We start from the raw sequence: 14,499 nt of genomic DNA on the forward strand, positions 1-14,499 counted from the left end.
CGGAAAAGACATACCTGTGGCCAAGACACTGTCCAGGAAACCATTGCTCGACCAGACAGCACGCTAAGCGAAGGCATGGAGGACCAGGTCCACTCAGTGATAAACAGCCTCCCAGTAAGTGACAAAAAGCTCTCAGAGATCCAGGCTGCAACAGGATGCAACCTGCAGCTCACCCTGCTGAAGCAAACCGTGCATGATGGCTGGCCTGAGGACAGGAAAAAATGCTCCAAAACCCTTTTGGACTTCTGGAACTTCAGAGATGAAATTTCACAGTTCCATGGCATCATCTTCAAAGGTGACAAAATCATAGTGCCAACAGCCCTAAGAAACAATATGCTGGAGAGAATCCACACTGGGCACATGGGGATTGAGAGGAGGGCAGAGAGCGAGGGACACCCTCTTCTGGCCAGGCATGGGCAAGGACATTGCTGCCACGGTGGAAAACTGTTCCATATGTCAGGAGAGGCGTGCAGTGAACCCTAAAGAACCTCTCATTCCACACCAGATTCCTGACAGACCATGGCAGGCCGTGGCCTCAGACCTCTTCACATGGCGTGGACGAGACTACTTATGTGGACTATTATAGCCGCTACTTTGAAGTCGAAAGGCTATTCTCCACCACCGCAGGGTCCGTCATCAAAAAGCTCAAGGCCATATTCGCCAGTCAGAGAAGCTTATTTCAGATAACGGCCCATAGTACAGCTCTCGAGAGTTCAAGGACTTTGCAGTCACATGGGACTTTGTCCACACAATCTCAAGCCCTTTGTACCCACAAAGCAACGGCCTTGCCGAAAGAACAGTCAAAGCTGCCAAATCAGTTCTGGATACAGCTCACGCTCAGGGAGTAGATCCCTACCTGTCTCTGTTGGAGCAAAAGAACACACCAGTCGACGGCTTCAGATCACAAAAAACATATGTCAAATGTCGTGTGTACTAATGAGTACATATCCTGTGTTGCATTATTGTTGTTGTTCTCATGCAGCAGTAATTTTACACATGATAGTGTGGAAAAAACTGTTTCTAATCCTCATGTCAGGATGTTCTATTTTGAAATGTATACCGGCTGTGCCACTGGCGGACATTTAACAACAAAACAAGACAAAAAAAGGCAGATTTTGTATTGTTTATAACGTTTGCACTCCGTGCGTATTGTCCCTTGGGGTTTGCCGTAGTGGCAGTGGGGCGGGTATGATTATGGAAGTGGAGGTGTGTTAGGTTGTACCGAACAAGTGGCAATAAAGAAGATGGTGGCTCACGAAGCACGAATATGTTCCTTAGAAGTTTAAGAACAGAATATTACAACCGGCCCGCCATTATAGGAAAAATCATAAAGCCTTTGAATGGAAACAAATGCTGTTGTGAGAATGACGTACACTGTTTTGATGGTATATATGCATCAATCTATCAATCGTTTGTTGTAAGATTCAGATAATTATTTTTTAAAAGCTAGATATTTTAAATGAGAATAAGAAAGAAAAGTACTTCTTTGTGCCCCCCCTTTCCCTGTTAATGCCCTACCTGGGCCCCCTGGCAAAACTTTGCTAGACCCGCCCCTGCACAGTTACCAGCTGTCAGCTGTAAAAAAAAAAAAAAAGGATTCTGGTGGTATTTGTCTCTCAGAAACAGTTCATAACTTTAACTCATTCATGTCACCTCAAGGTAAACCTGTTTCTCCATCACCTGTTCAGCTCTGATGATTCAGTAAGGACATCTGCTGGTTTCACCTTCATGTTTCCCTCTCACCACATATCCAAACCGATATCATGACCAGCAGCTTTTACGGCTGTGGCTCCAGCAAACATTGGCTGATACTAGAAGGTAATATTAAATAAATTCTAACAACAGCTGATCAAGCTTAAACGTGCTGCTGTTGTTTAACGCAACCTCCGCTGGTTTCTTCTTTCTGGTGCAAAGTGGGCGATAAGACGGATAGACAAGATACAGATACAAGATACAAGATAGACGGGACTTGTGACAGAAAGGCCGATCAGCTGATCATTGATCAGTTTCATGATTGAAGTAGCAACAGGAGAGGGAGGGGGAGAGAATGAGAGAAGAAGAGGCAGCTGTGCAGCATGAAGACAGAATAACTCCAGCTTTCTGTCTTCTTTTTCATTGTATCTGAAGTACGGGACAAACTGTGCTCCTTTTCACCTCAATACGAAACGCGTAATATTTTCTCTGAATACGAGACGATTCCGTTTTTTAGGGGACGATTGGCAACTCTAATAACTAACCTTATGAACAAAATAAAGTTCAACATCAGTAACATCATAGCACCCACCCAGCTGTATAGAAACTTTGTCATGCTAGCTAATACTCAGTACGAAAAAGTCAGCATAACGAAAATAAACTATACCTAAACTTGGTTTATATCTGACCCAGATAGACTGCAGGTCATAACTTCTTACCTGAAGTTCAGTTCACCTGACACCGGTGGCCGCCTCAGGTCTCTCCCCCTCCTGCCCCCCTTTCCCTCATCCACCTGCTGGCGTCCACCACTTGCTAATGTTATTGAAACTGTGGAAGCTCCGCGATAGCCACCACATGAAGTAACGAATAATGACGTGTTCCTGATTTTGGCATAATAACTAGTTACCGTGCTCGTGACCACAATAATAACGTAGTTACTGTAACGCGTTACTTAACAACGCGTTAGTCCCTACACTGGTAATAGGTGAGCACCTGCTGGTGATATCTATGGGAGTTCTTAAAACTAAAAATGTCAATTTAATTGGCTGATAACATTCAAAGTCCTTTGGGAAAAAATAATGAACATTTTAAATTTTCAATCATTATTTTTTTCATGGCTGATTAATCTGACAATCCATATTCACTTGTGTTACGTTTAGGTGCTTGGAAAAACCCTAGAGCAAAAACAAAGAGAGCAAAAGAATGAACTAAAATTGATGGATCAGAGGTTAAGATTTAATTTTTTTTGTTTTTTAGTCTAACACAGTTCTGCATCATACAGTACTTATAATGCAGCTTCATTGTGTCTCTTTGCAAGATTTTCCCTGTCTAAATCCATGTCTTTGGCAAGCGACAGATTCCATTCTAATATACAGGCCCTTTTTTAGTGTCAAACTTCAAACTGAAATATGTCAAATATTATTATGCAAAATAATAATAATAATAATGATAATGACATATGTCATAGTGATATCCTTTTTCAGAAGTGCCTCTTGAGATTAGTAACATCACAGCTTGAATTTATATATTTGATTTTCCTTCACAGTGGCACCAAAAATCACCAACCTGTCAAGAGATGTTGTGGTAAATGAAGGCTCTAACATCACCCTGATGTGCCAAGCAAGTGGTAAACCAGAGCCTTCCATCAGCTGGAAGCTCATCTCCTCTTCAGGTAAATTTTTGATATATTGGTGTTTTTTTTTTCTTAATGATGTCATTTTTTTTTTTTTTTGCATTTTACTTTATTTTCTTAATACTGATTTTTTAGAACACATGGATGTAGTGTTTGAGTTAATGGAAAAGTGCATTAAACTAATGGTCAGCAGAGAACAGCTCCTCTGTGATTACTTAGAAGTCTATGAGACTTAATCTATGACCTCATTAAGACATCTTTACTGAATTTATGGCCTTGTTTGCTAATTTCAGGACATATGGAGTACAGAATAATTAAAATGTTTTAAATAAAGAGTCTAAATAAAAGTAAGAGCAAAATAAGATAATATATATGTTTTTGCTGTCATGGTCTGGTCGAAGCAAAATAGAGTACTCAAATGCAACAGAATTCCAAAGATTTATTTACAATAATGTTTTGCAACAAGTAGAATTCACAAGGGCGACAAAGACAGAGTAATGGATCCGAAGGAGGAAGTGACACTATGGAAGAGGAAAGGGACATTAATCCAGTGATTCCAGATAGGGCAGTTCCAAAAGATAACTAGCGAGAACCAATGGCTTACTTGGTAGTGTGGGTGAGTCAGTCCTTGGAAGATGTTGCCTGTCCAATGATTAGCAGGGGGAGGGAATCCAGTGAGTCTCTCCCAAATGAATGGCCATGAGGTAAGCACATCCAGGAGGGTAGGGAGGTTAACTGGGGACTGAAATCTTCACAAGGGTGCATGTAGACAGATGGAGTGAGCCAGTTCCAAAGAGTCAGGTGAGTTGGGCAGGTAAGTGGTGGGTTCTCGACCCAGGCTGGGGTTGACTGGAGGCAAAAAAGCACAGAGATCAACACAATAGAAAACAAGCGAAGACAATAACATTTGGGGGCTGATTTACCACTGAACAGTAGCAGACTGGTCCTTGAATACAGCAGAGGACTGTAGTTTGATGAGGAGCGCCTTGAGGCAACTGTTGTTATGATTTGGTGCTATATTAATAAGATTCTATTGAATGTGCTTGGTTGAAGAGCAGGAAGCAGACTCCACCACATAGGGAGGAAAAATCCTGGCCAACTTAGACTCAAAGAGAAAACAGACTCCAAACATTAAGACTACCATAGACTATGACATCTACAGTGTCTTTTCTTGTCCCTCTTTGTTTTCCACCCAATCCCGACTATAACTGACTCTGTTTGACCCATAGTGGATTTCACTTTTTTTTATTAATTAAAGTTTCACTCAAAGGTAATTAAATTAAATGAAAGGTAATAATCGGATGTAAATGTTCTGGAGGCTGAATGATAGCATCAATGATGAGAATACACAGTGTATAGCATTAGGGAGAAGATTAGAATTTTCAGTACTGAATGTCCCAATGTTCCATTGTATGTGCTGAGTGGCATTTTTCTATAATTACTTGCTTGCTAGACCAAAGAAAGCAAAGTATTGAAGTATTGGCCACCATTGGTCTATGACTCTATGTTTTAGCAACCTGCTGTTTAATTGTATATACTTTTGGTTTCACTTCTGTCAATAGGATTCAGAAGGTTTTCCATTTCATATTACTTAACTTTAAAATTCAACCAATGGTAAAAGGAATGTGTCTGTTTTGCCCAGGTAAGCTCAAGATACAATTGGTCATGCACTACAATAGAATGTGCCTTTAACGGAATATTTATTGGAGAGCATCATGCTTTTGAAAAGGAAAGAATTGTTGGTTAAAATGGTAAAAATGAAGTACAATGCCTTATTAGACCTTTCTCTTGACTGGTAAATCAATAACTAATGAAACGAAGAGAAGATTTTCTTTTCCACTGCATTGTGGTCATATACTGATAGTGGACAACTGGACCTAAAATAGGTTTTGCAGAAGAGTGGGTGCTTTTGTAATATTTATTCATAATAAGGGAAACTTGCAAATTAATCTGACTGGAGAGTTAAATGTACTTGTGAGACATGGGTCTGAAGCACTGTCATTGCTGGGAACTAATACTATGAAATCTGATTTAGTGGATCCAATGCTTTATTTCATTGCTGCTTAACTTTCTGCTCAATATCAGAAGGTTTTCACCTCTTAAAGGTACAGTCTATTAGTCAGTTAAAATACAGATGTGGCTAGGGATTTAAGAAGATTGGCCAAAAATCTTTTCAGGTATGCTGGGTTGAAAAGTACACACACATACATCTACATATAGTATAGATTGTTTATATTGGTTATAGATTATTTATATTGGTGACTTAACACTTTGTGGTGTGGACCATGCATTCGTCACATCTTTGGTTTATGCCAGGTGTCTTTTTGTTTATTTTGTTTTTGTCTTCACATCAAGTTTTCCAATCATGGAAAGATATATTTTTTTATAGACACAGCTCAGATAACAACTCAGATATCTGTTGAAAAGACTGTTTGTGTTTTGTGGCTAAACCTTCACTATGCCTGCTATCTCTTTGTAAAACACTGCTTTGACTGAGAATCTGTATGTAAAACAAACAATTTTTCAGAGACAGCCCCATTCAAAAGCATTTTTTATTCTGTTCTTATCTCAGCACTCTTCATCATAAAAATGGATGCAATGACTGGTTGCTTATATTTATCTATTCAAAATCAGTTTCTGAGAAGGTTCATTGAAATGCAAAATGAAGATCCTCTTTGCATTAATTAATAAAACTAGAATTTAGTGAAGAATACTGAATGAATGTATGGAATGTGTATCGGAGGAAAATATAAATAAACAAGCATCAGCTTGAGAAGCTGTTATTTTGATTTTTTTCAAGTAAGATAAAAGACAATCCGTCTAGTTTCACGTAGTTTTCTCTGAAATTGTTCGAACTAAATTTTTTGGATTCTAGTTGGTATTTTTTTATATACCATTTTGATATCCATTTTGGTTCCAGTATTTGACTGATAAAGGTGTTTACGATTAAGAATTGATAGAGTCGCAGTGCACAGTTGCTCGGACTAAAAGAGGCTTTGAGTAGAGAACAAAATGTCCCAGTCTATGCAGTTTGGACGATGCATTCCAAACTGATACTGTTCCAGTATCTCCCACCTGCAATGAAACTTTTCTCCAGCCTTGGGCCTTTCAGTGTGAGGCCAGCTATGGCAAGCACTCTGGGGTATAAATGAGTGAATATATAAAGATTCTCTCTCTCGGTATCTATCTGTGTGTGTGTGTGTGTGTGTGTGTGTGTGTGTGTGCATGCGTGTGCGTGTGTTTGTCTGTGAGTGCGTAAAGATTGATGATTTCAGACTTGGACCAAGGCTCTCTTCGAGCCATAACCCAGCTCCCTCTCACCTTTGATAGATGGCTTTAGGGGCTTGTGGCAGATCAGAAGTGATCCTTGCTATCTTCCACAGACCACACAATCTGACTGCTAAATTTTTCTGCCTAGGCAGTACCCAGAATGAACGGGAAAATTAATGAATTTAACCAAGGTGCAATAAAGGTTTCCCAGATTTGCACAGCACTGGTTTGCCTAGAAAGATTAATTTAAAATTAAAGGAGAGTAGTCATAGTTTTTGACCTTTGTGAAACTGAAAGAAAAAACTTAACCACTTTAATATTTAAACACTACTATGAGCAGCTGAAATTGTTGTGTTTGTCACCTGCTTAGGATTTGATGAAAGGATATACTGTAAGAAGTGCAAGAAGTAAAGACCCTTTATGATTTGTTGGAGCTGGAGCATATTTCAGGTAGCATTGGGTGAGAGATGGAATACACCCTGGAAAGGTCACCAGTTTGACAGAACTAACGTAGAGACAGACAACCATTTATACTCACGTTCACGCCTACAGCCAAATTAGCCTGTTCACCGGTTAAACCACAGCCTGGTGTTTGGACTAGAACCAAACACATCTTCATTTAGCATCCATGTAGATGATAAAAAATGACAGCTTTAATACTGCATTTAAATTTTTAATAGACTTAATTGATTTCATTCTTAACACTTTATGATAATTGGTTAGACACTGGACAATAAATTTCATTACAATAGAAGTCCTTCTGAACACACTTTAACTATATTTAAGGAGGTGATTCCTGCACTGTTATCTTTTCTTTAAGTTAAATTCAATTTTTATTTATAAAGCACCAAATCATAACAGTTACCTCAAGGTGCTTTACATTGCAAGGTAAAGAACCTACAATAATACAGAGAAAACAGGAAACCCAACAATCAGATGACCTTTTAACAGGGAGAAACCTCCATCAGAATGATGCTTAGGGAGAGGCGGCTATCTGCTGCAACCATTTGGGTGTGAAGCGAGGAAGACAGCACATTACAATCCATGTGCCAACACAGTACCAAGCAGCTACTGAAATCTTTGCTCTCACCGAGGTGGAATAGTTTCTTAATCGTGTTAGATCCTCTTTAGGTATGACTGTAGATGCTGTCTTCCCTTAAAAAGAAAGCAAGAAATCAGATGTTTGACTCCCTGGTATAACTCACAAATGTGCACAATTTAGAAAATCTTCATTTGGACTCACAAATATATATAAATATATAATATAAATAACCCCTCTGAGAAAAACAGGAACACCCCAGGTTTCTTTTCAGCACTTCAGCCAGGCTGATAAAATGGAGCTCTGCTGAGCCAAGAAATTTTCTCACAAACTAAATTTACCCATTAGGGGAAAATTACTCACAACTCCCTCACAGATGTTTCATTAAGTATAGCAACTTTTTAACAGCTGATATTTACTTAGACTCCTTCTATCCTATTAATCTTTCTGAGTTAACTTCAATAATTTCTTTTTCTAAAAGATCAGTGTGCCTCCTAGACCCTATTTCAATCAGACTGTTGAAAGAAGTCTCACCATTAATTAGTGCTTCAATTTTAAATCTGATCCATCTATCGTTATTAACAGAAGACACACTAGAGTCTCTTAAGAGGGGAGTAATTAAGCCATTACTTGAAAAGACCTTACTTGATCTGTATTAGATAACTAGAGTGATTTCTGACCTTTGTTTTATTTTAAAAAATGTTGAACGAGAAGTTATTAGTTTATTTTAAGTTTCATTCAAGTTTCACTCATCTTATGGTGTTGAACAGTGTGCTCATGCCCGTGTTTGTTCTTAGTGCAGCATTCAAAACTGATGACCAATATCTTACTACAGTGTGTTTTGAATCATATCTGTCTGTTAGATTCCAGTTTGTGTCTTCTTCATGCAGAAAAGTCAGTAATCGAGTTCTACAGAGTTCTGTGCTGGAACCAATTCTATTTATATTATACATGCTTCCATAGCATAATGTTATTAGAAAACACTGCATACATTTTCTTTGAAATCCAGATGATACCCATCTTAAATTTCCTAGTCCTTAATTCAGGCAAAACATATTAAGTCCAAACATCCTGGACATTGAACATGAAACATGGTGTCTAACCAGATATGTAGTTTAGAGGGCATTACCTTCGCATCCAGTAACACTGATGAATCTTGGAATAATTTCTGGTCAAATATGTCCTTTAGCATGCACATATTGCATCATTCAATTTCAGCATCACTCTAAGACAAAATATTTGTCTTTTTTTAGCAATAGTGTGCAAAAACTGGTAAATGCATTTATAACTTCCAGCATGGACAATTGTAATTTATTTTTGTCAGGGCACTCAAAAAGCTCCCTGAAAAGTCTTCACTTGATCATCTTGATTAACTCACCTCAGTGGGATTTGCAAAGTGGCTTTAACTGACACTGTAGTCTCTATTGGCAAATTCTATTATCCTCTTTTGAGAGAAAGCAGAAAGGGAACAAGAGGAGCATAAATGGAACAGAGTGGAACCTATGTGAGCTCTCTTGATACTCCACATCAGGTGAGTGTGTCACTGTGTGTCAGTGAGGCATTCTATCCTTAACAGCTTTCCCAGGTGCAATTCAATAATGTCCCCAAACTCAGCAAAGTGAATCCATGCACAGTTTATTACTGTCGCCTTCCAGCATCTTGGGAGGAAGCTTGAAGTCAATTATGTCTTTTGTTCTTTATGTTGAGTGCTGTATTAAGTGTCTCTGTCAAGCATGTCAAATTGATACAATGAAAAAAAGTGTGGCTGGGATTTTGCACTCTTCTTATTCTCAGATCTCAGTAGTAGTCCCAGTGTGCTTGTACTCTTGAGAGGCACACACAAAAGTACAGAACATGAAAATTCTGACAGACGAGTGATAAAGAGTAGGCACCGAACAAAGCATTAACCACCAAATTCTGTAGCATCCTATGAAAAATGTTAAATCAAGAACTGGTCTTGGTCAAGAATTGGTGCTACAGAGTGCTACAAGAAACATGAGAATAAGACAGACTTGCCATATTTACAAGTGCAGGTTTTGGCACATTGTGTTAGAATTTGGCCTGTCACGCCCGATCAGGATCTGTCTTCATTCCTGCTGTTGCCAAAATCCACCCTTTCATTTTTGTCTACATATCCAATTTAAGGTCACAGGGTGGATATAGCCTATCCTAGCAATGAAAGATGGAGAGGTGGGATACATCCTGGAAAGGTTGCAAGTTTGCTGCAGACAACTATTCACAACTATTCACACTCATATTCACTCCAATAGTTGGAAATGAGCTTCTCTTTTTTTTTTAGCAAAACAAATAGATTTTTTTCTTTACAATTTTTGTTGCTGTGTATCGCATTTAAATGAAGTACAAATCAGTAGACTTAGGTGAATTATAGTTATAGTATACAGCTGCAATGATCCATCAGCCCTTGTAATCAATATATTCCTTCTTCCCTTTTAAGGTGTCCTGCAGGCACACAGTTGGTGAAAATACTGAACATGGACACAGCTGTTGACTTGTCACATTATCTCCAAATGACCCTCTTCAATCTCTCTCTCTATGTGTGTGATCTTTCACAGGGGATCTGGTGTCAGATGATGAATACTTGGAAATCCCATCTATATCCAGACAGAAAGCAGGAACGTATGAATGCACAGCTGTCAATGATATTGACACAGACGTGCAGACTGTAGACATCACCGTCAACTGTGAGTCGGCTGCTAAATGTTTCAAAAATTCACACAAACGGTACTAAATTGTGCCACTTTTAATGGGACAATGTTGGATGGGTGATCATAGAAAAAATACAGTCTATTCTTGTGAACTGTGTGGATTTTTGTTTCACTATTTCAGTACCTATCAGACTGACATTGATCAAAGTTCTGTAATGTCTAATATATCCATCTTCTTCCATTTTTGATTCAGGGTTGAGCTGTCATAAATCAAGGGGCAGGGTACACCCTAGACAGTTCACAAATATGTTGTAAGGCTAGAATGTCTGTCTGTCTCTATGAACGCATAGAGACAGACAGACATTCTAGCAACTTACAATCCAGTTTCCTCAGAACATTCCTTTTCTGTCCAATTTTAGTTTTTGGTGACATTGATTCTTTATGATAATGTTTTGTTTTGTTTTGTGATGTCATGTGCACGTCGCTTCTACTTCTCCCCCCCACAATACCTGTATTCTGATGTGTTGTTGGGTCCAGCAGTCATCAAGGACGAATATAGAATAATTTGGATCACTTTCCTGCTTATTTGGATGGAGGAAGATAAAAAAAAAAAAGATTTATCCGATACAGCAGCATTAGATAAATAGTAGTATCAGTAATAATCTATTTGAATTTTTCAAATTACCAGTATTTGTTTGAAACTATATTTGACCATTTAACATTTTTACATTTATATTTTCCTTTTCTCGTTCTAGTTTTTTTTCTCTCACCTCCTCGATTTCTACTCTCCTCCTCATCTCCATTTCATCTTCTTCCTCCTCACCTGAAGCCTCACTCCTAAACGGAAGAATATGAAATTGTTTATTTATTTTTGATATTTTCCCAGTTGGTTTATCATGAGCGTATCAGGCATGTGACCCTCCTGTCTCCATACAGCTGACAAACAACATGTTATAAGCTAACATTACCCCAGATAATTTTAGAAACTAGTATCTTAAATCTCTTTAAGTACTTTCTCTTTGATAAAAAGTTTTAATACATTCTCACATCACATTTATTTTTTAAGTATGAGGATACGCTCATTAGATCCACTTAAAACACATTTTCAGTAACAGAGGCAAAAACAGAAAAATATGAATATCATTAACAATTCACCTGTATGACAGAGTATTAGCAACACAATAAAAAAAATACACAATAAGTTTCATTAAGTCATCTCCACAAGGCATTTTATAGTGGATACAGACGGCATCCGTGGTAGTTTGCCTTCTTGAAACATCAACTGTAATCTCCATATTTTGATTTTTTTTTTCTTGAAATAGTATTTCAGCTTTTTTGCTTGTTACCCATCTTGACCCAGATACTCAGACACATACCCAGATACTTGGATCATAAAATTACAGGCCCCTGGGCAGAAATGTTTTCTGGGCCCTAGCCGACTTGTTTTGAGGATAAGATTTGTTTCTGCAATAATCAGACATATTGATAGTACACAGAATAGTTTGAAATGCAAAGGCTGTACCTTTGAGAAAAAAGGGTTACATATATACAAGATGTGAGAGGCAGAGTTCCAGGGCTCCAGGGAAAACAGGGAAATCACACACGTGCTCACTCCAACCTCTCTCTCCGCTAGTGACCAGTCACTCCTTCCACACTCCACACAGGGAAACACAGGGACGGGTCTGGGGAATCTAGAACACAGAGACACATGTTAACCTTCTGAGACGGAGGCACGGGAAACTTGGGCTCGACATGTACTGACTAGAGTCTTCACAACAATCCAGCGTTGAACCGCTGACCTCCTCCCTCTAAAATACCAGCTGGTCTGATGAGGCCCAGGTGTTCCCAATCCAGGAAGGTGTGGGCCGAGGGCGTGAACCCACCATGAGTTCCGCCCCGGCAAAACAAGAGAGAGAGGGAGAGAGGGGGAGAGAGATAGAAAAGGAGAGCCAGGAGTGGGGAGATTATGATCAGCGCCTTGCCGATCCCGCAAGTCGTGACAGTTAAATCCTCTAAAGTAACTTACATTAAATTAAAAAGGATGAAAATACTGTTTAATTAAAGTTTTTGCATGCACACCTGTTATTATCGTCCTCCCTCATTCTCTCTCTCTGTCTGTCTGTTTTCCTTATGATCTTCTCATCTGTTACTTCCTTTCAACAATTCTTGCCATTGCCACAGTCCTGCTCCCAGATGAATGTTGAATAAATAACGGAAATATTTCCTGTAATCTTGCTTTTTGGGTTATGAGGAAAGCCTGGCTTCTTCATTTAGAGCCATTCAAACCTTTGGGTCATAGATTTACCTTGATTGTGAGCTGCTAACCACAAGATTAGCTTGCATGGCAGTGGCACTGGCATCTACTAGCTAGTTGACTTAGGGAGAGACCACTAGCAATGTAGATGAAAAAGGGAGAGATAGAATATAGACTACTGTATTTAAATAAAGACTACTGTATTTGGCCAATTTTTATAATAAAAAAATATCATATCTACTTTTTGATAATTTATGGTTTAAGATTGCATGCCCATAATGCCCACCGGACAATCTGGCCCAGAAAATACTGATAAGCATCCAAACTTTTGTAGGGCTTCAGATCTCGTATAATTGATTTGCTGGTGATAACATAATTATATAAATCATGTAGAGTGAAGTCAGGGACAGTGCCAGATTTGCACAGCATCAGTAAACACACTGAAGGAGTTCAGTAAACATCCATCTTTAGCCCCAATTTGCCTAATTTATGCACATTATGAGCAATATGCTCCCCATGAATGTGTTTTATTTCCTCTTAGACAGTATATATACTTTTGTTTACTATACTATAGTTGCCATAGTTTACTTCAGCTACATAATGTATAATGTTACTTCACGTGTCATGATAAATTACATCTCTGCACACCTCAAACCTTCTGAGTTCTCTAATCATAAAAGCTTTTCCATCTGCAGAACAACTACCCAGAACTACTGATTTGGTTGGAGTTTTTTTATGATCACATTCTGATTTCTGACTCTGTTATTAGTTGTGCCTGTGACCTTTATCTACAGGATTTTATTTATTATTACTACTACCACATGATTGGCTGACTGGGGTTAGGGTTAGAAGTATGTGCTCTGGAAGTATGCGCTATTTTAAATGAAAGATACGTTCAAATTAGAACTACTTTGTTATTAAATTAACCTATATCTAATAATAGTCTAATGCATGTAGCATGGTTAATTTACCTTTTTCTGTTTAATTGTGGGTAAATTAGCTGATTTTCAGGAAATTAATCTACAACCTTAATCATTGGTTCATTTGTCAAACCTAAATGCCAAATGCTATATAAATCATTAGCACTTTGTAATAATGATTGAGGTTGCTTTTTGGCCTATTTGACAAAAAAAATAATTTTGTGGCATTGAATTATACTTTATTATCACAAGTGGCATTTTCATTGTTTTCCTTTATTTTTGCAGTACAAGTTATTATTCATATTGTCGTGTGTAGTTATCATTTTTTAGTTACCACAGAGAGCCCTGAAATCAAAGCAAGTTTGAAAGGCCCATGAGCAGTAGCTGACTACTTGGGCACATTTGCCTATATTTTGGACATACAGCTAACAACTATTATTTATATTATAATATCTCTATGATACAGAGGTAAGAAAATTGATCATTAAAACCTGAACAGTTATTTTCTTCACATCATACTCTAACACTATGTAGTTTCAACACTGTACTAAGTATTATGTATAATTTGAATGATATTATCTGTTCACTTTGTTGTGGCATAGAGTCAAGACAGGAAAATGCCATGACCTCTGTCTCCTGCTTATCAATGCTTGTGCTGCTGCTTACTCCCACACACAACATCCCTGTGTGTTTCTGTCTGGTTGTAGATGCTCCAGCTGTGTCAGAGGGCAGAGATGTTGGAGTGACACTGGGCCAGAGAGGAGTGCTGGAGTGTGAGGCTGATGCAGTGCCTGAGGCAGATTTTGAATGGTACAAAGATAACAGAAGGTAATTGGTCTTACATTTGCATTTTAAATAGGCAAATTAAAGGTATGTGAATATGTGCGTGTGCCTTTGTGTGTGTGTGTGCACACAAGTTACTGATGGTTAATGATCTGCTGTGAAATTTATAGTCCCAATACTATCTAAACTGATTTTTTTTTTAAAAAGTGTGGAAAAAAAGTCAAAAAGAAAACATGAATGAT

At 38.3% G+C, this 14,499-nt stretch overlaps 1 protein-coding gene across 10 annotated transcripts in view; it reads left to right on the forward strand.

Annotated features, from left to right (window-relative positions):
- ntm (neurotrimin) overlaps positions 1 to 14,499 on the forward strand; it is a 384,314-nt gene that overhangs the window by 356,748 nt on the left and 13,067 nt on the right. For 9 of the 10 annotated variants that reach the window (XR_014876329.1, XM_085173860.1, XM_085173854.1 and 6 more), the window contains 3 exons: positions 3,239 to 3,364; positions 10,208 to 10,336; positions 14,182 to 14,302. Coding sequence is in view for 9 of the 10 variants with exons in the window: in XM_085173860.1 (XP_085029986.1) it covers positions 3,239 to 3,364; positions 10,208 to 10,336; positions 14,182 to 14,302 (376 nt within the window). In the remaining variant the exon portion in view is untranslated. Of the gene's footprint in view, positions 1 to 1,659; positions 1,819 to 3,238; positions 3,365 to 10,207; positions 10,337 to 14,181; positions 14,303 to 14,499 lie in introns of all 10 variants that reach the window. The other variant, XM_085173861.1, reaches the window with a different exon arrangement.

The sequence above is a fragment of the Neolamprologus multifasciatus genome, chromosome 10 (genome assembly GCF_963576455.1).
Source record: "Neolamprologus multifasciatus chromosome 10, fNeoMul1.2, whole genome shotgun sequence".
Taxonomy (NCBI): domain Eukaryota; kingdom Metazoa; phylum Chordata; class Actinopteri; order Cichliformes; family Cichlidae; genus Neolamprologus; species Neolamprologus multifasciatus.